The sequence below is a fragment of the Acyrthosiphon pisum genome, chromosome X, assembly GCF_005508785.2.
Source record: "Acyrthosiphon pisum isolate AL4f chromosome X, pea_aphid_22Mar2018_4r6ur, whole genome shotgun sequence".
Lineage (NCBI taxonomy): Eukaryota > Metazoa > Arthropoda > Insecta > Hemiptera > Aphididae > Acyrthosiphon > Acyrthosiphon pisum.
In genome coordinates this window covers 10,840,588-10,864,474 of record NC_042493.1, presented here as the reverse complement: position 1 = coordinate 10,864,474, position 23,887 = coordinate 10,840,588, and the positions used below count along the sequence as shown (strand labels likewise).

The 23,887-nt window shown below is 28.6% G+C and overlaps 1 protein-coding gene across 1 annotated transcript in view; it reads right to left on the bottom strand.

The window, feature by feature from the left end:
* LOC100162115 (sex peptide receptor) overlaps positions 1 to 23,887 on the bottom strand; it is a 229,472-nt gene that overhangs the window by 45,636 nt on the left and 159,949 nt on the right. The window contains exon 4 of the mRNA XM_001944418.5: positions 2,150 to 2,330. Coding sequence (XP_001944453.1) covers positions 2,150 to 2,330 — 181 coding nt within the window. The remainder of the gene's footprint in view (positions 1 to 2,149; positions 2,331 to 23,887) is intronic.

The following is a 23,887-nucleotide window of genomic DNA, read 5'->3' as shown; positions in this document are numbered from 1 at the left end:
CAATTATTAATAGTATTAAAAAAACATATTTACGTCTTATATGTATGAAACTAAAACTGTACGTATATTTAAATAGGTAACTAAACAATATTAAAATTAAAAAATATTCTTAACATACCCTTAGGTATAAATATGCTTTTGGGCTGGGTACAGATATTTTATTTTTCTAACCGATTTCGTTGTCATGGTTACTTATTAAAAAAAAAACATATTTATGATTCATAGATTTTCATTGTAGAGGAAAAATATCGAGTAGCATGCATTTTTTTTTATTATTAAAAATTTTTTACTGTAATTTTAATCGGGATGAATCATAACAATAAAATAATAATTGGCTTATAGTATTTAGTATAAAAACTTTACACGTTTTCAAACAATGTAGCATATTTTAATTAAAATTTCCCTCTAGGCATAAATATCTTTTTTCTTTTCAATTTATTATAATTGTATTACAGAATGTGTAATGAGACTACAGGTACCTACCTAAGTTGAAAGCGTATTTTACGTTGCAAAAATTAATTTATCTGAAAACGATTATTTTAGATTACCCTAAATAGTATTAAAGTATATTGAAGAGCACAAATGGTTTTCCTCTAAGTTCACGGTAGGTATTACACTTAATGTTCATCCGAAATTAAACGAAAATGTTATATATTTTTTCTGAAGTGAATAATTCTGAAAAAAAAAACACAAGCAATCAAATTGAAAAATAATATACATATTTCGATTTTTCTAACAATGTTATTTTTAAAGAACACGTAATTTTATTATAAATATCTGTTTTATCGAATTGATCCGCTACAATGCGTATAATTTAATAATTTTGTTTTTCGAGGCAATAAATTATTAAGAACAAAAAAAAAAAAAAATCAATAATCAATTTAGTAAACATTGGCGATATACAACATCCATGTATATATTATGTTTATCCACTAAACGAGATTCATACATTTTTAATTTATTATTCTCAAGTGCAGTGTAATACAAAATGCAAAACAATATTGAACACATGAACTACCGTGACTACTGTAGTTGTTATAATTTTTATGTGGTTTTTGTTTACATAAAATATACAGCGTATGCATTAATGAAAATGGTTCTATATTGTATTGATCTTAATTATAGTAGGTGGTACGTGTGCAAATTATAATCTAATATTATATTGAACAACAGAAAACGAATAGCATTTTATTATTTATAGTTGTTATCAATCACTGTTGTAATAAGAACATAATTAATAAGCACGATTTCGACGACAATAGGTAATATACTCAGTTAGTAGCTACTTGGAGGTTAAATTATGTTAATTGAATAAATAATATCTAATGATTGGTGTGGTAAAACACATTTCACAATACGTCAGTCGGACCATTGTCACTATTCTCCAACCAACGACGGTGAAAACGCATGCATAGATGAGTACTATTATATTTTTAAAGAAGCTCAAAAAATTACAAAAACATATCAATTACATTTCAACCCAACAATAACACATGCCAACAACATGGTTTTCAATTAGTTTTTGAACAACAGCATATGATTAAAATTAATAGGACTGCTAGGTAAACTAAATCATGCGGTGCAAGTTTACTGATGATTAATACAAAACATATAACGTTTACTTAAATTTTCATTGCTTTCAGTGCTAGTATTGCAAACGAGTAACGAGAGAAGACGTGGTCGAAGGAACATACTTGATATGCAGCTCCAATAGTCCCATGCCATTGTAAAAAAATATATTATTTAAGAGCTATAGGTACGCTGATTTTTTTCTGATAAGAAAGAGGTACTCCACCACCCCTCCACAGTTCACCAATAATCCACGAATTACATATTTTTTTATTTTTCATTAAACAACTACCTATGTGGGACTTGATATGAACACAGGGACCTACCTATTACTATTATTATACTTTTGTACTTTACAGTGAATTTAGCAATGCGGTTGGGTTCTGCAGTTCCCGATTTTTTCTATTCTCTACAACTATTCTCGATACCCATTTACTCTATACAGGGTAGTTCTCGTGAGCAATATTTCTTTAATATTTCATAGTTAGTGGGATGGGTTATGGGTACATGATAATATCATGTTTACTGCTCGTATTAAGTATTTGCATATTTTCACAAGGTATCGAAATAGTATACTCACTCTACACACGACCACCGAGTCTTGTCCTCTCCATGATATTTTGATTGGCTCGTATGTTCTGTCAACAAATCTGGTCGATTGATGTAATGATGCCATTACTGATATCCAGGCGACGCACTTAAGAACTCGTGGCATTGTACACCATGTCCTCGCCACTGGTGCATGGCATACGTATATGTACCTGTGAGCAACAAAGACAATTTCGGTATTATTAAAAAAATGTATTTGATTTCCGCTAAAAACAATAGAAATATATTATTATGGAATGTATATTGCGTATTGTATAATATTGATATAACATACTACATTGTACGCGGAAAAAAATAGTTTTCACCATTGAACGAATTCAGTTTAATTAATTAATATTACATTTTGTGTAAACGCTTTGGATACAATTCGGTTAATCATTCGGGTGATTCAAAATTGTGCTCGACACTTATCGGATGTACCTTTTTTTTTTAGTTTAATTTTTTTTTACATAATCGAATATTACGTTACTAGCAACAAAGCAAAAAAAAATATGCATGAAATTTATCTGCCCATTACAAAATTAATTAATTAAATCATAGTATTTAAAATTGTCGACAAAAAACAAAACTATTTTAGAAAGTTTTTTCCACCATTGTAAATATTTTAACTGAATAGATCATTATGAATATTTATCTGAACGGTTTCGTTTATTGTACGTATCTACGTACACGTTTACACACAATTATGCCTATATAGTTTAAACGAAATTCTGTGCAATATGTACATGGTACAAAATACCTTTATACATCGATATAGTATTTATTAACTAAGTTTCATGTTACATAATATATTTAACATTAATTTAGGATTTATTAAACTTCAATATTTTTTTTAAATTAAATATTATACAAAACAGTAGTTATACACAATATTTACAATTAACACTTATTTATACAGAAATAAGATAAATAATTTAGGGTTTTCAAAATTAAGAAGGTTATCTTCGTTTTTTCATCGATTGAAAATTATAGTTTATAAAAAATTTTTATTAAATTATATATATATATATATATATTATTTTTTTTTTTGGGGGGTGGGAGGTATTGTAGGTTTTGAACACGTGTGTGTTTGTTTCGGCTGAATTTTTAAGTGGCAACCGTAGGTATCTGCCATGTCCGTGGGGGGGGGGGGGTGGGGGGGGTGGCGGCCTCACTCTCCGGACACCCATGACTGCCCGAAGAAAAATGCCACCCGTGGCCGAGTTCGAACCATCGACGGCGTGCGTCGAAACCGACGCCTTAGTCCGCTCGGCCACCCCGTCCCCTATATTATATTTTGTATAGGTACATTTAAAATAAACAATAATTTATGCACTATAGTTATATAGTTTTAATACTATAAAAAAAAATCGAATTTCATAAAACACGTGTTCACGAGTTATAGATGTGGATGAAAATGTTTTAGCGGGAGAGTTGCAATCACAGACGAGTCACTAATCGCTTTAGAGTTTAATCACCAAATTACGTGACTTGTAATTTGTGCAAAATGAGGTCAAATTACGGAATCAATTAAGTACACTTGCTTTTGAAATACACCATAATAATGGGATTGAAGCAATAATAATTGGAGTACGAAGTACTCCAAAGACATAAGAACCATAATTATTATAACTTATGAGGGTACATGATTTTATAAGTAAATTTAAAAAAGGCATTTATTGTTAAAATCACATTTCGTTCATTTAACTGCAATACAATATTATTACTTTAAGGGGTCTGTTAGGTATAATATTTTTAATGATAAAATTAAACTCTGGTTTAGATTATACTCTGGTTAAGATATAAATATATATCTTATATTCATTTAATAGGTACCTACTCATATGTAAAATGGAAGTACATAAGTACTAAATTGCATTGTTTACTTTTACAGTAAATTAAAATAATTTTTAAATTTCTACAAAAAAAAAATTATACAGAATATTTTTTTTTTATTTTCAAACTACGTAATAAAAATTGACTTATATTAAAATGTTTAACAACAATTCAATTTACTCCGGTTTTTGATTTTGACATAATTTATCAAACACTAAACTTTTTAAAAAAAATATAGTAACAACAACTTATAAGAAATTCTATACTTTTATTATTTAAGCTAAAATAGTGTAAAATTAAAATGTTGTGGATTTCTAATTACGATATAATTACGAAATATTCACTAATCGTTAAAATTTGAACTTCAAACGCTTATTGCTTAAATATATATAAATAAAAATAATATTCAAGCTTTTTAACTTTAAAATAAAAATGTAAACATACCTATATAAATCGAAAAAAGAGTAAAAAAGTTAAAATACTTACTTACAAAATATATCACAAAAAGAACAAAAATATATTTAAATTATAATATTTTTGGAAATATTTATATAAATATTTAGTGAAAAATTTAGTCTCTAAGGTTATTGATTTTATCATAAACTGGTGTGCGTAAATATTAATATTTTTCTGTATTTTTTTTTTTTTAGTTTTACCAATTATTTTTAAAAGTAATAGGAATATTCTACCCTTGTAGATGAAAATTTCAAAAGTTCAAAAGCTTATGAGTGATGACATACACACACACACACACACAAATAAATGGTTATAAAACCAATCCCATCACTACACACAGTATATAAAAACAAAATAAAATTTCTAAATTAATTCTAAAAACTACTTTATGAAATAATTTTGTCTAAACAGGAATATTATATTACATTATACAATGAAACTATAAATCGTTGAACTCAACTAAGAGCACTTTCATTCTCTAAATATTCATATCAAAACGATTATAAGCTTGTAACTTAGGTATTTCATTTAAAAAATATAATTGTTTTTATTTATTTTTAAAATTGTTCACACGTGTGTAAATTTTGATTAAAGTACTTCATATTAATCTCCAGACAAAATTATTATGCAGAAATCACTTCTATTTTACATGTGATTTATTATTCATTATTTTACATACGATTCTTACTAAACTGAAATAAATTAGTTTTAGATTATACCTTAACACGCTCTCCTGCAGGCCAATTCAATATATTTGCGTTTGAAACTTTTCATTTCAAAATAAAAATGTAGGTAAATGTACAATGTTAAAAAAATGTCTGTTTGCCTTTTACGTTCAAATATTTTTCACAATCATACTTAAAATATGAATTATAGCGTTTTTGTTGCAATATAAAATAAATCAATATTGTGATATTTATATTATAATTTATAAAATATAAAATAAATCAACAGTTTATTCTGATTTTTGTACATTATTATAAAAATGATATATAAATATATGTTATGTATATTTATTTTATACCCTGCTAAATGTACTAAAATTCGATTTAACCTATAAATTTCCATAATGTATTTACATTTATCTGCATCAACACTCTTATTATTATGTTATGTAAAATCCATGTTTATGGGTTAGTGAATAAGACCTTCTAATATGTTTAATTGTATACTGCTGTACTAATAAATTATTTTTGAGCAAGTTAGAGTATAAATATAAATATTAATTGGAAAGAAATAGAAGTAGATATATATGCTATATTCATAAGTTTAATATTAATTCTTAGAAAATTACTTACCATTAACATAAAAAGTCAATGAATAATATTTTTTGAGTGTATTTTTTAAGTTTCCAAAATAATAATAATAAAAATCATAAAATATTTCGATAAATGTCTAATGCAATTTACAAGTGGTGACCATAAATAGCACTTTAATTGTTACGTAATGATAAACTTTCCATGAAAATCCCATTTGGCGTGAGAAAAGATCCATAAGGTATTTCAGTCATGTAACTTTGAAAATAAAATAAACATAGTTGCAGTTTTCGATGAGAACTTCATCCATGCATTAGCATTGTTGACTGTGGTTTCCGACATAAACAAATAATAATACAGTATCTATAAATAATAATAAAAGTAGAATAAAAGAAGTTAGTAAAAACGAATTGCTCTTGTATAACAAAAACTATTAAAAAGTACAGAAAAAACATTCACCAGTCTCAAGTGAAAGTGAAATTTAATACTTTTTATTTAATTTAAATAAACCTACTCGACTCAATGAGTGAGGTTTTCAGTGTGGTAAAAATAAAGGGACCGTTATGATGTCTTATTGATATCTGCTTTGGACGAAGGAAAATTATATCAACTGTAATGTTACAATCTGTTAAATTATTTAACAAGACCTAAATAATCTAACTTTGAAAGTTTGGTTTGGTTGTAATAACGAACTAATGAAATAAAAATACTAAGGTACTAAATTTTATAAAAAACGATAAATAAGTAAAATTATTCTTAAATCTTAAGGTGAATATAATATTTTTCATATCATTTTTTCAAAACAATATTTAAAAGTTCAGTTTTGGGTTTGATATAAGTACAGTTTTAATAATATTATAATGATTTAGTTAGATTTAAATTTGAATAAAAATGATTGATTTAGTTCGTTATATTAAAAATTGAATTTGCCCTCAAAAATTAGGTTTGTATATCGTAGGTAACATTATATTCAGTAACTGTAACAGGTGCTTATTAGTTATTACGAAGGTATTCCTTAATATGATTACGATTTACTCACTTATTAAATAAATGGTGTGATTTAAGTTTTGTGTAAATACGTATTTAATTCGTTATTAATAACATCTTAAATATTAAATCGATTTTTACTTTTATCATTGTTAATACAGAGTAATGCGCTGTAGTAATATTATATTATATAACTATTTCATGCCTGGATTTATTTTCAAATAAAAAATAGTTATCAAAATTTGTTGAAGGATCTATTTCTGATTGATGAGTCCAATTAAAGTCAAATGGTATTATAGATTATGATTGCAATATAGCAGGCTTCGATTGCTTTCGGCCAGAATTTTGATTGGAAAATAATAATATTACGAGCGTCTACTATCATTGATTTTCAGAGTAGTCGCAAGATATTTTTGAGGATTTGTTCGTCACAGTTAACTCTGTTTATAACCAGCTTGATTAACTATACTCTGATGTTAAATTGCGATGGAGAATATAATAGAGTATACTACAATACCACAAAGCCACTGTTGGAATATAAATAATAGGAGTTTTTGCTAGAAAGAATCAATGAATAGTAGGTTAGGTTAGATTAGGTTAGGTACTTATGTATAGTTTGTTACACCACCAATTTTCCAATTGAAAACATTTTGTTAATAGACGTGTTGGCTCTGGAATGAGCCGTTTACTGTATTTTGGTTATTTATAATTATGTTTAAATCATATGATATACACTTGTATTTTATTAAAAACTCATTTAGTAATTTCACAAAATATCTATTTGTTTTTTGTTCAACTACCAAGTCTTGAAATACTTGGTAGATAATATTAGCTAAGGTAATTGATTTTAACATGTATTCAATACCAGTATCATTATTATTATTATTGTATTGGATAACAAATATTTATTTTATTAAAATATAATATAATAATTTATATATATATTTAAAAAAAAAGTTAATATAAAGTAGAAACAATGTTAGTCAATGGCACATCTGCTGACGCTCATTTTAATAAAAAAAAAAATATTAGGTTAATTCATCCATAATAATATTATTTCAACACTGATATCTACCTATTAAGTACCTATACTATATTATCGGTTCAATCATATATAAGTTGAAATACAAAAAAAGCTTTTGTGTTTAAAGAATTAAAAAGGACTATGAAATAATAATTTTGTACTTTACCCGTATTCTCGGTATATTCTAATGACACTTTTGACTTTTTAATGTAACCAACTGTTACAAGTCCATAGTAAAATATATTATCACAAAGTGCCCAACGGGGCTCTTGTTTAACTGGTTATAAGATAATGTAGTTTCATTAGCTTTTACAACTTTACAAAGTTCTAAAATCTTAAATAATTTTTATACATTTAAATATTTTCGAGTTAAATTTCAGACATTCTTTATACAGCTAATTAAATCATGTAAAGTTAAATTTAAGACATTTTTGTATGCAAATTATGTAAATTGTAAAATATAATCGCATAATGATAGCACCAGGACCATCGTCTTAAACGTTACTTAGGTACACTATTTAGAAAATTCGGGAACTTTTACACTTTACAACATAATATGATTTATGGTTCAGCACTGCATATTGTAATACAATCAAAAAGTGGCTTACTCAATGAGTAATTAATAATAATAATAATACATTTTTGCATTTTGAAGATGATTAAAGAATAATCTAATACACACTTCTTTGGGTTTAACATTGTTCCAACCGATGTTACTTTAATGAATCAATGTGAAATGAATGACATTATAAAACCATACGTATGCATTAAATAACACGGAAATATACGACGTAAATTCACAATTTATAGTTTGAAAATCTTGGCGGGACACCATAACTCTTGAATATTAAATATATACGCGCATTCAACAGTTAGTATATTATAATGATATAATAATATCCTAGTGTATTGTCAAGTACGCACGTTATTCGAATTCGTTTTTTTTCTTTTCCCTCGATTTTCCCCCGATTATCATCTATGACTGTATTCGCGTTGACAAATTCTTAATATAATAACAATATACAAAAACTCCATTGTTATTATTATTATCATTATAAGATAGGTTATTGTCGTTTAACGACCGATCTACAGCTGGCTGCTGCCGATGACCGCCTCCACGTCTCTTAAGACATTTCAGTGCTCAATTACATATATTATAATATTGTTATAATATCTGTGAACGCTGCCCAGACGATAAGCAGCCGCATTGTCCATATACCGTATGTAGTCGTGTGCCATCGCCAGCTGTCGTTGTTGAACAAACATCCGAGCACATAGATAAATAACAATTTAAAATTATTGTGAAGGAGTTCACGGCGTCGTCCGACGATCTCTGTGAGTTTTCAAATAATAATATTATAGCGCAGGGTATTAAACGACGGCGACGGTCCTAGATAAGATTTGACGCACGTTGTTTACATAAATACCTCTGTCGGGTATAATATTGCTTACTGTCACTCAGTAATTATTATTATTATTATTATTATTATTAGATACTGTTTACAATGCTCGTCGCGTGTTTATGTCGTAGAATTGATTTCCTTCCTCGTCCGGTGTTCGTGTCATACTGCAGCGGGGTAAGCCTATATATACAATGCGAACAGATTATAAGGTCCTGGGTACCAGATATGTCTCAAATCTCCAAGGATGAGTCATGTGTATGCACCTGATTAAATATTATGCTAAAATCGAGTGTTTCGCTTAAAGAACGTGAAGATATTTCATTCGGATTTAATTTGTTGTATAGTCTTGTATTATAATGATTATCGACATTGTTTTCGAAAACAAACCAGCTCGAATAGTATTCGTTTACACTATGCTCTTTAAAGTACTACGAATTACAATGTGAATACTAAATAATATAATTTTAATCTTTTTTTCCCCTAACTTGTCAAATTTTTATTTTATCATTTTTAATTTACGAAAGAATTTTGTATTTAATTTATTAGGCAAATGTATTAGGTATTTTCTGTATATTTTATTCTAACTTTTAATGAATCTAATCAAATACACCAAAACACATTATATTATATCTGGTTGTGATTATAAAATATAATTTAAGTATATCAAAATATAATAGTAACAGTATATTTTAATAGTTAAATAATTTCTAACGAACAATATTAATTAGTAATAATTAGCCATAAATATAGTAATATTATACAATAGTAATGACTAATGAATAATTATACTTTTATAGTCAATATCTCATAGTACCAATATAATGATCACTATTACAATTAATGATTATAACCTTAGCGATTTCATAACGTATGACTTTTTGTGATTATTTTTTGCAGCATATAAGATTGTTCGTATTATAATATTGAATTAAAGAAAACCACATAGGGACACGTCAACAAAATAACTTTACTAAGCATTTTACATAGCAGTTAGAATTTAAGACTTTTCTGTCAAGAATTGTCTGTTAAATTAATCATAAATAACTGTAGTATTCAAAAATTCGTTAATGACATGAATTATTCATAAAATATAAAAAGGAGATAAAAAAAAACCATACTTTTAAAATCGAGTACAGCGCTTGTAAAGTTTTAATATCATATCGTAGATAGTAATTGTAAAATCTTAATTTTTTTCTAACTGAATTAGGATTATGACCTAAAAGTTTTTCTCAATCTTTCAGAACGTGACAGTTGTTGTGCGTATACATTTATGCAATCAAAAGTCGGTGTAGATGAAAAGTTCTTCCGGAAATCCAGTAACGTCCTCTCCTGAAGTTCCGGGTCAAAAGAACAACAAGACAGAATTCGTATGGCACAAAGTTCTCTACAAACATTTGCGATTCTTGAGTGGCAGTAAGTAACGATTTCATTGAGTTGCAGCGCATATGTTTTAAATCGTTACTATGTTTTTCTTATAGTTTACCTAACAAAATAACAACACAGTTGTAGGTACCTCGGATACCTATTTCTAAAACTAGATAAATTACTAAAACGTAATGATTTTTTTGTTTAAAATCGAATATTGTATTGTATTTTTTCGAAAATATAATGAGCCCCATTGAACGGGGTCGAGGTCTATGAGTTCACAATTTACAATAATTTATATTATATTAATATAAATATTTAAATATACTTATTATTTATATACATTCATATTAATACAGTTATGTATACTTACGATTGAAATGTAATAAAATATATTTTCATAATTTCATTACAATAATATTTACCGGGTACCTACAACAAAGATGTCCTCAAAGTTTGAATTAAGGTTTGTGTATTATATAATAAAATAATGCACACACAAAAAAAATATCAAAAATTATCATTTAAATTAAAGGAAATTGAATTATAATATAGGAATTTGAATAATTTTGATTACAATATAACACTTACCTATATACCGGTACAAGTATTGTGTATAAGGTGTATTATAGATTTAGTGTAATATTCAAATATTCCGTACGTAAATTTGCCTGGAAGGAAATTCGTGTTTAATAATAAGTTATATAAAATAAATTTTTATTTAATACAAAGTTGAATAGTACAAAAATAAAATAAAATACCATTATTTGACTTTTAAAAAACAACCATCATTTTTAATATACCTAGTCCGTTGATTTATCGCGCACACCTAGATAGTACAATTATTTCCGTGTGATTTATTCTACGGAATTAAACGTCAAAGTTTTTACATGGGATGACTCTCATTTTTTCCACTTGACATAAATTCGATCTGTTGACAGTTATGCACGTAGGTATTGTGTCCCTGAGAATTATGAACCATTCGTGCTACTGACGTTTTCATATCGACAACATTTGACATTTATAGTCACGCTTGGGTTACAGTTAAGTAAGTTATATTTTGAAATTGATTTTTACTCGACAAATTAGTTGGTAAAAAAAATGTTCACATGTAAATTAAAATATAATATAAGCCAGCAACAGTTAAATGTGTATTAATTTCTATGCACCACCTATGATATTTTAAAAGTAATTAAACTAATATTTTGAGCTATTTTACTATGAATTTATTCACACTATTCTATGGTATGGTTGTATTGGCTTATATGGTAGGTAATATAAATTATATATAATATTGAATATTCTGGCAAAAATTAGTTCAACCTACCCTACGGTATTGCCATAATTATATGTATTAGGGTGCTGTTTTAAACATTTTCAATAGGCAACTCAGATCACACTTAATAGCTGTCTAATATTTAATGATTATTCAATGAGCTGATTCAAGACATAATTTTATGACTAAATCCGAACTAAAGATAAAGTTAAATAAAAAATATTTTAAGATCTAGTTGACTTTCAGGTGCTTGTTTAAATATACTTAGTAATAATAAATTATCTGTGAAATAACACTATTTAGTCGTTTCTCTACATTTATACTGATTTGTATAAATAATTAAGCAGATAATAAATACGTATTTTTTATAATATTAAACAAGAAATTGATCTTTTTATAAACATTTATTCTTTGTTGTGTTTTCAAAAAAATATGAGTCAAAGTTGAAACATTTTCAAATTATTTTCAAATTAGTTTTCTATTAAATATAAATCCTTGTTTTGATTATTTAGGTACTCAACATATTTTTTTATTTAGGTATATTTTAACAAAAATTAGTAAATTACATATGTATAAATAATAATATACATAATATTATAGTAGTATAGTAACTTATGAAATTTAATGTAGTGTAGTGTAATGAAAACTCAATATATTTCATTCAATGTAAAAAAATTGGTAACGCAGACTAATAACTTTGTAGTTTATGCCTTTATAAATTAATGAAAAAATATTTATATATATATATATATATATACATAGGTCGTAAATAAATAAATATGTTTTATACAAATTATTAGGTATTAGATCCTAACTTTTAGATTACCTACTTAAAGATTATTTTTATATAATTATAATAATATACACCAATGAAAAATCAGATATAAGTATACCAGTTTACAATAGTTAAAAAAATAATGTTTATAAATGTATGAGACTTTAATATTGCCCAAGGAAACACTTTTTGACATTGATTTATCTTCGTCTATAGTTTATATTTGTTCTTAACAAATATTGTAATTTTAAATTGTTATTATTATTATAAATTTTGTTATTAAATGCACCAATCGTGTATCGATGAACTGAAATTACTATTCCCTGAGGGTTGCGAATATAGTCCTTGAAAATAAAATTTTCATAATATATTAGCATTGAGTGCAAAAATAAATTTTAAAGACCTTTCTGGGTGTGCAGTACGATGAAAAAAAGCCAGTATCTCACTCCTCTTCCGTGGTCACATGAACGGCATCAGTAATGACGCAGTAAGGCAATGGTAGTGTTTCATGTAGATACACACTCACTGTATATATCATAGCGAGGATGATAAAATATTATTTCTAGCAAATCAGTTTTAAGCAACACCCTCCTCCCCAACAAAACAAATTAAAGAAAAGATTATTTGTACAATTTTATATCATGGCTGTTGTATAATAACGTATAGGTACGTGGATTAAAATTCACTAAAACTATAACCAAAATATGCTCTAAAAATGCTTTAATATGCAGAAGTACATGCACTAATAATGTAAAATATGCACTTAACAATAATTCTTAAAAAAACAAAAAAAAATTTAAACAAATACTAAGTACTCTTTTAGAACGAGAATATGTTTTTTTTTTTTTTAATAGTTTTAATATTTAACAAAAAAAAATTGTGATCAAGTACTAATATCGAGAATTATATTTAAAACTAATTTGATTTCTTCATTCTGAATTACATTGTATTATTCATTTTTTAAAGAGATCCTTTTGCTTTTTCAAGTAAAAGGATGGTGTTATCCAAAAACGTGATTTTTCGAGAGATTTCATTAATTGTTGCCAATAAAAAAACTTGATTTTAGATACGTTTAATTCACATCTAATGATTCGTTCAATAAAACAATATCTCGAACAATTTTATATCATCAGAGTTCAACTGGTTAAGAATATTTTGAAGTATTTTTTTCAAATGTTTATCAAAATGTATAGCTGCGATGAGCTATGTTAAAATGATAATCAGGATCTGGCGATAAATGTATAATCCAGGAGCTTAATTTTCTAGATAACCATTGCGATACAGTGGCTTAAAAAACTTTTTTCACGTTCGATATAAGTTTTCCACATGAGAAAAAAGTTCTTACTTTTCAGTTTTCACTGGACTTAACAAGTATAATGTTGAGTATTTTATAGTAAATTGCATGGCTTAAACAAACAAGGTTATTACAGCACATAGCCTATATTGTAACAAAAATAAAATGGCAGCGTAAGGGTACACAGTCCATATCTTAGTATATTATATCATATTATAGCCAGTATAGGTCGTCCCCTTACGCTGCCATTTTAATTTCTTAACGTGATAAAATGATATAGTGGGTTACTATTGCAATAACCTTGTATATTTAAACCACAACTCACAATTAAATTGCATTTATATTGCATCTGCTGCCTTAACCATAATATTTACGGTGCGGCATCACTCTCGAATAAAAGTAGAATCATGTTGTATACCTTTTGACCATAGTTAATTGAGGAATTTTTCGAATAATTTTGTAATAGTTGAGTAGTCATATTTACTTTTCCCAAAACTAAGTATTTAGAAACATTTTTGTTCCAGGACCCTCGGTTTCCAATGTTCCAATAACGACATTAGCGATGTATCACACATCCAAGTCTGTTGTTTCTTCGATTGACAATCACATATTTTCCTGTTAGAATTTATTAACCGCGAATTTTATTCATCGTATCACTATAATAGTGATGTTTTAAATAATTTTTACGATTTTTTGATTCATCTGGTATTTGTTTTGCATGCATAATTTTACAAAAAAAAAACAGTTTAAATTGTGTAGGTTACGTTTTCTTACTAGGGTGTTTGGCGAAACCAGTGCTTTGCGTAAATCTGCAAAAAACGAGCCTTTATTCAACACTGCATTAGTGAATACTTTTTGAGACATATTATTTTGTTTACAGGTCTTAAACAAATTCAAACATTTTAAATGAATTTCAGTTTTGATATATTCTTGTGTAATTGAATATCGCTTATCGTGGCTAACTTTTACTTCACATAACTTATGTACATAATATTATTATTAAAATTATATTTTTCCAAAATACACATGCATATTATACCTACCTATACAAAGACTTTTTAATAACGATGAACTATCTTCGGAGTTTTTAAAAAAAAAACTAGATAAAATACGCGTAGGTAACAACAAACACGTGAACACAAGATAAATGTTTTAACACAACTGTAATAATATCAATGGTCCGAAATCTGATTCCATTTTTTTCATTTGTCGATAATTATGTAGGTACTGATAGTTAAATACCATTACCTATATCAATTTATTTCAATACTAATCGATAAATATAAAATCAGAATTGAAACAATATTTTTATTTATGTTCGAAAATTTCTAGAAAATACCTAAATTCGTTCTAAAATAATATAGAAAATCAGGTTAAAGTCGTAAAGTATAAGTCCTATTAAGATGTCAAAAGGTCGAACCATGCACTAAAATGCATACAAATCCGCGATCAAAATTCATAAGTTATTATAGGTACCTTGGATTGTGAGATTTCCCTCAAAACTACAGTGCTCTTGGCAATTGTTAATCCACGTCTGGTGGACATGCCAACGTCGGAGCGTCGGACTAAAACGTTTTGTTGGCGGAATATTATCTAAAATGCAGTAAAGCGTGAGAAGAGCGACCGGCTCACGCTTCGACGACAACGCTGGTGGAGATGACCGTTGCCGTTTCGCTTTCGTCGAACTATCACTATCGTCGTGGCTAATTTGTGCACAGATGCACAGTCCAGTAGACGCTAGATGTGTCAGCTTGGATTTCGCTCATGCCAAGAACAGTTTTTTTTTTAAACATACATCTTTTGACGGTTTTATACAGCTGTAAGCCCCGCACTGTGTCATGATTATAATTATACCCGTCAATAGATAACGCGGAAATTTTTATCGTGGCAAGTGAAAATTTAAATACTTTGCTAATTTTTGCGTTCTATTTCTAGTTCTATATTATATTGTACATTATCAAACATCAAAACAAAAAAAAATTAAAACCGAAACGTACCTATACCTACAAAAAAAAGTAAAATTCTGGTATTAAGGTATATACCCTAGGTATAAATTGTACATAAACATAAGGTACACAAGGTATTTTATACATATACGATAAAATGTATGCTTAAAAACATTACCAAGTTAAAGAAGTGAAAAAAATAAAAAACCAGTATTTAAAATTAAAATTAAAAACCAGAAAAATATAAATCCTGCATATTTATAATTGTAGGTAATTGAAATAGGAAAATAAGAAAACTGGCATTTAAAACTAGGTAATAAAATAAGGAAATGAAAAATGAAACTAAAACACACATTTTTATTTCGGTTTCAAGCCAATTGCCTTGCTTTACTAACTACTAATAAACCATATCATAATATTATTATCAATTATCAAATATTATACCTTATCATATTATATAATAATATATACACAGGAGTTTAGAATATCAGTGACGGGTAAGTTTATAATCAACCGCATATCTGTATATTATATAAAATAAGATATGCTCATTTCCTAATCAAGGTAAACTAGGTACAGTCGAAACTATAATAGCTAGAGACTCAACATTTTCATGTTACCTTCGTACCACCATATAGGAGTGCACTATGAAAGTATTTTTCAAAATTTTCATTTTAAAGAGGGCTTCATAGAGGGATTTGTTGACGAATATTTATGAAGTGAAACTTCTTTACGCAGGGTAGTGAGGAAAAAAAAAGCGAACAGGCGATCGTACGAATGCGAACGCGTACATGTCCGCGGATTGTCGTAGCTGTATTTTGTAAACGGCTATGGGTTGTGGGCGGCCACGTGTATAACATACCGAAAGTTACCCCCCCCCCCCTTTTTTTTTATTTAAATATATCTCGTCTGGTTCCTTCTTGGGTACCCCGTTTTACCATAAAAAATGTTGTCTTTAGACCCTCTTTATAGCCCCCCATCCATAGTCTGGGTACTTTTGACCACTCCCCTCAAAGTTATTTCGGAAAAACTTGAGGTGTCGTCCCATGAAACTCGAGTTTTCTTATAGTATGTAGGTCGGTGAAGAAATTCGGCGTCTCGTGTCGAGACTGTACGAGATGTTTTTCCCCGTCTTCCGGGGTCCCGAAAGTTCAAAATTTGCGTTTTTGCACGGACACTTTTTAAGGCACATCGAGCCGTTTTTGTAGTCGGGCCTTAAAGACTGCTTTGCGCTGTATCGATTGGTACCAATATAAACGTTATCCGACTTTTAGTTAGGGAGTTATGATATAGTGTTTTTTGTTTTTAAAACAACTATATTAAGTGAAATAATACCAACATTGCTTGTGTGGTGTAAGTGCGATTACCGGTGGTGTAAAGATGGTTTCGTTGTTGCAGTGTTAGCAACCGCACTTACCAACATACGCTTGCTATCGGACTCCGTTGCAGAAGGTTTTAGGTATACAGGTAATGAATAAATTGAACACTGAATTTATGTGACGCGTTGCGTCGAGATCGTTTTATTGCATGACAAACATACTGTGCACGTAGGTCGTACGCAGTACGAGAGTAAGTAGGTACATATTGTTATGGTCGCGCGGTCGGTCGTGTCGACGGAATCGTGGGTGCTCGATGCACACGCGATCGAGGGATCGCTAGGTACTTCGAGGAGACGGGTCGCCGTCGGGACATGGGTCCGGAGGCGAGACGAGCGGAGGTCGCTGCGATGACCGCACGAGGTCGTATCGCTATTCGGCTGGTCGGGGCGTCGGGAGACATTACGTCGGGAGAGAGCGAATTACTGTGTACGCGTGTGGCTCGGTCGAGGGCTGTGAGCAAAGAGAACGAAGCCGGCCGTGCCACCGGGACGAGTGGCATGGCGTCGCCAATGGGAGAAGCGAGATCGAGTTACAAAAGAATATAAATATAAAAATCACGGAAGTTGTATAAATAAAATAAATCACGAATATAAAATAATTGGTACCGCGCAGCGGATGGTAACGAGTGGAGTGGCAGCAAAGTGGTGATACGTGCACTGTATCGCCACACTTGTAAGTATAACATTAAGCGACAGTTTTTTTGGTTGGGTTATTAAACAAAGAACTCGATAAATAAATAGTCGTAATTAATATTGAATGCTAACAATAATATTAAATACGTCATAATGAGATAAATAATTAGATAAAATAATATAATTTACATTGTTTCTTTTCTTTCTTTATTATCCTCATTACACTAGTCTATCAATGTCTTTCTTTTTTTTTCACTCACTCACGTGTACCGTTCAAAAGAAGTTTCACTTCCCGCGTGCGTACAGGTAACACTCACACACACTTTTTTGTTAGCATAGTTTGTATAGTTTGTTTGTATAGTGTTACCATTAGTTACAAAAAATAAAATAATAATTATAATTGGATATAATTGTAGACCTGTATTTTATAGTTGGTCAAAATTACTCAAATTACCATGTTAAAATATGAGTAGATTAGATTTAACGGAGTTTAAAAATATTATGTAAATCCACTGGAATTTAATTTGTCACGTGTAACGCCGCGTAGAATCAGCTATCATATTAAATATATTTAATTATAATTATTAATTATAATAATTATACCAATAAACAATGTTTTTTTTTATATAGTCTACTGGCTTAAAAGTTAACTGTATACCTCATAAATTGTGTATACAATTTAATTTACTTTATACTTCAGTTGTTAAATGGAAATATTCATTGAATTAATAATGTGATTTAAAATCAAATAATTATGTAGCTTATACAATTTATTTTTAATTTATTTGTTTATCATACAGGTCTCCAGTCTCAAAATGTTATTTACATTATCTTGATTTCATGGATTTGTAAAAAAAAGAAAGGTATGCAATTTGGTGTCGTATAGAAACAATTTAAAACATTGTTGTAAATAACATCATGTCCAAATAAATATCCAACACTCTAGGGAAATGTTAAGAACGTTGATCAATCTTATATCGCTGTCCTTATATGTATCAGTTGAAAAATATCAAACAGTGTATGCATGCGTCATAAAGCTACAGAGATGAACGATAAACTAGCAACAATTTATCAAAACAATATTGCAAGTGTTCTTGTTGAAATTGGTTCACAGCTATCAAACATTTTGTCAGGTCTAAAAAATGAAAAGAGTACTCTATAAATGTATTAATAAAAAAAATGTTATATTCCGATTTATCCAGAAAATTAACGCCAACCCTGAGATTTCTGAAATTAGTTCTTAACTATCAACAAATAACAATAACAAGAAAATAACAGTTCTTTAAGAATTATTTTTAAGGTTGTGGACTTGTAGTTTCAAAATATATTTTTGGGACTTTATAGGCAAATTTTAAATAATTGTTTATTTGCTTATATCATACATAGATCAGTTATACGTACATTTATATCCATTGTCCATTATTGTTTATCTTCACAGTAAACGTAGACTTGCATTAAATGTCTATAGAAATATTTATTTAAACATCTTATGTCACCAAATATTTTTGACTGCTTCTAAATCAACTAGAGAAGTAAAACCAGTGTAGTCTGTATAAAACATAAAAACTTTATTCTGATAATAGCCAAGTTTAATAGTTTGAATAGTTGAGGTTAATGAGTTTCAAATATTTTGAGAAGTTAAATAGAATTTCGGAAAAAGTTAATGAATTTTATGTAGAAACAATCAATGGAAACTAAATTAATGTTTTCACCCAGTCAAAATGTGGTAAATGTACTTCAGAAACTTAAGTCATTAAATAATAATAGGTATACTAGATGAAACATCAAATTCAGTTAAAGGTTAGAATAATACAAATATCTTAAGAGACTAGTTTCTACTCATAAGGAGGCGAATACAAGAATTTATAAATTTATTACAGTGATGTAAAATAAGACAAATAAACACATGCAATTAAATTGTATTGTATATTTTTTAATTGATTTTGACAAAATAACTCTATTATAGCGAATGCTTGGATATAAACACATCAAGGATTCTAAATATTCAAAAGACAAAAGTTCTTAAAGGCCATGTTATTCATTTACAAATTTTTATTTAAATGTATTTAATTAAACTATATAATTTATTATTCATATTGTGTACTTGTAATTTAGTTGTAATTTATAACGCCCACTGCAGTGTCTGTCTGTCCACCGCCAAAAAGTTTCTACAGACACCTGCAGTTACATTTTTGATTTATATAATATTATATAATATACATTTGTTTAGAATTAACACATCCGTACTACGCAACAACTACACAATTACAAATAGGTACGTCTTCTTCGTAAAACAACACTGATTAAAATATAATACTCAAACTCATAGGTGCAAATAACGTTTGAGATTTGGGATGGCTAATAGGGCCTTACTTTGATAATATTGAATAAGCTTAAAACAAAATGTAAGAAATGTTTGGGAAGGCTATGGACATTTTTGGGGGCTTAGCCCTTAAAGCCCCCCCCCTATTTGCGCCTATGCTCAAACTGTTTAACCAATAGTTATCTCCTCTTGTACCTCAAATCTCGTTGAAACCGCATCCATCGTAAGTCCACGGGACTAATCCAACTTTCACGAGTAAACGCGTATCGATATTGTTTCGATCGGTAACCGCGGTAAACGATAAAAGTAAACTACAGTTATAGTCAACCGTCGTTGTAGACGATTTTTTGTCGTAGGTAGGTATATTATGATTATTTTTTTGCTATAATATTTTAAAAGCATGTACAACACGCCTATCTGCGGACAGTTTATTACAAAACATTAGGTACAGTGTATAGCCGACACACATATATATATTATGTAGGCATGTAATGTACCTGCATATAAAATATATTATAATACAGGCATGACCGTATAAAATAGACGATAAAATAACACAATAACCGATGAACAGCGTAATTTATACCGAAAAAATATTATAATCAGTAGTTTATTGTTTTCTGTCAAACGTTTTGAACGGTTGTCCTCGCCCTATATTATTATATGGATTGTGTTGTAGGAAGGTACATATAAAGTCGTTTTCAGTGTAAATATATATATATATATACATTATATATTATATTATTACATATTACATACCTATTATGTGTTTTATATGTATATAATGTATAGATACGCAGCCTCAATTTTTTTAGGAAAACTCGTAGCGATCCGACAGTAACGTGTTTAATATGAAAAACTATAGGCTTAAATTGTTTTGCGAAAACGCATTTATTCCTTTTTTTCATTTTTATTAAAAATAATGTTCTGTGAATATTACATAAAACTTATTAGAGAGAACTGCTAAAAATATTAGTTTTCACCAGTACTATACGTACAATGCACGTTATCATCGTTATTTAATATTGAAATATTTTTATTCCTGTTTTTATGATCATAAAAAGTTGTATTGACATTTTAAATCGTCACTTTTGAATCACCATGAAGCGAGAAAGGTATTGGTTTTTTGCTTATAAAATAACGCAATGCGATTGATTATCAAATGTTATTTATTAATTTTACTCTAATTGTGTTTCGTACTTCGTTTGAAAATACAAATATCTCTAAATATTGAAGAACTAGAAAGAATTTTTTTTTTTTTTAAATGATAAGACAGTTATAACTTATAAGATTACTTTTACAAAAATTATTGTAAATCAAAAAAATAGGACAGTAATATGCAGATAAAAACTATCGAATAAAGTAGAGACGATTTACGGGAGAACAAAAAAAGACAATTTTATATTTTCCTTAGAAAATAGAGTGCATAATATGTGTTATATAAACGGGATCGTTTCAATCGGAGGCAAATATTGACACGAATATTATACAAAAACTTGTATAGCGATCATAGCAATCATAATTTTGACTTAGTATTTTTTTTCGTGGAATAATTTTGTGTTTATGCAGTAAATTTAAAGACTATAGATATTAATTAAATACCATGAAAATTATTTTCAACCAATCAGTGGTATTTATTTGTACTCAAAATAGCACCGTGTACGACGTATATTGTCGACATTTTAATAATGTGAATAAATAAACACTAAAGTTTATATAATTTATTAAGTTGTGGGGTCCGTTATATTAACACAGAAAACAACTTACACACCAGACTGGACACTTCTACCCAAACTACAATATAAAGTAAAATATTTTGTTTCTTGTAGTTATAATAGTTATTGCTGTAACAATAGGGGCGTGGGACTTGAGCACCCGTAAAAATATTTGAATGGATGCGGAGACCTGTTAGAATTTATACCAGATGGAAATATTCGAGCTTTCTGAAAAAAATTGACGTTTATTAATAATAGATAAATGATTATAATGACAAAGTATAATTTATAATCTGGTTCAGTATAAATCTCTAGCAGTTCTTGGGTTTTCTCCTTTATCAGCATAATTACCAAATACTACAGCAAACAACTGTTATAAATTAAAATACTATTTTAATTTTTAATTTTTTATGTAAAATGGCATACCACAAAAGATATTTTACTAAAGTGTTCATATTATTATTATTAAATATTAATATATTTTTAATTCAAGGTTAATTATAAGTTAAATATATTTTTTTGTATTAGCAAATAGATGATGGTACTGATGGAAGCTTGATGTAAGCATCTAGTACTTAGAGAACGATGAGTATCTACGTATAATTATTTGTATTTTTTCTGGTCTTCTTTTCACGTACTGGTACGGTTTCTCGTCCGTTTGCAGCACTGATGACCCGTAAAAGAGAACACTTTTTCGCACATTTACAATTTCTTATCCATATGTGTCAGCCTACAGTGTCTTATCAATGTGCCGTTTTGATTGAACGACTTGTCGCAAATTTCACACGAGTACGGTCTATCTCCCGTGTGGGTCAGCCGGTGCCTTATAAATGTGGCGTTTTGATTAAACGACTTGTCGCAAATTCCACACGAGTACGGTCTATCTCCCGTGTGGGTTAGCTGGTGCCTTAGAAATGTGGCGTTTTGATTAAACGACTTGTCGCAAATTTCACACGAGTACGGTCTATCTTCCATGTGGGTCAGCCGGTGCCTTTTCAATGTGGAGTTTTGATTAAATGACTTGTCGCAAACTTCACACGAGTACGGTCTATTTCCCGTGTGGGTCAGCCAGTGCCTTTTCAATGTGGAGTTTTGATTAAATGACTTGTCGAAAACTTCAGATGAGTATGGTTTATCTCCTGTGTGCGTCCTCTGGTGCCTTGTCAACGTGCTTTTTTGATTAAACAACTTGTCACAAACGTCATATGCGTACGGTTTCTTCCCTATGTGTGTTAACCAGTGATTTATCAAAATACTGCCGTCATTAAAAGACTTGTCAAACATTTAAAATGAGCACTGTCTCTCGCTCAAGACCGTCATATGGCTACGATGAGATAATTAGTTTTGATGCTTTTAATTCCGAATAAGAAACGTCACCTTTAGGTATTACCTACTTGTATTTGTTATGGTCCGCCAAATAGTATTTGCAACGATTGAAAGTTAACAACGTTTAAACTTATTAATTCATGTAGGTACATAACTAACTACTTTCATACGATGACATGGTTACTAAACTATTCTGTTTATGGCCAAATAAAATTTACTATCATCGCCTGGCTTTTCAGCAGTATTTTTTGTACTCCACCATTTAAAACTATAATAATAAAAAAATAAAGAATACGAATTTGAAAGAATTGGCAAGATAAATATATATGACGGTTTCTGAGGTATATCTGAGTAACCGTCACTATTAAAAAAAAGGGACTAGTATGTAACCACTCCACTATACAGTTGTATTGAGCAAGTCACTGTAATATATGTATTAAATTTGAATTCAACAATAAATCATTGCATATGAAAACGATTTTAAGTGAATGCCTAAGTACAGCTGACTTCTAAGTCAACCTATATTATCAAGTATAATAAATGTAAGATATAATAAATGGATATTAAAGTAATTTATTATACTATTAGGTTGAATTAATTTTTTCTGATAAACATTCAATTTTGAAATTTTATTGTACATTTAAAATATACTAACATACTCTAAAAGTCTCAAGTATCCACGAATAATATTTTTAAATTACAACAAAATAACCAAATTTGTTTTTCTATGTTTATAT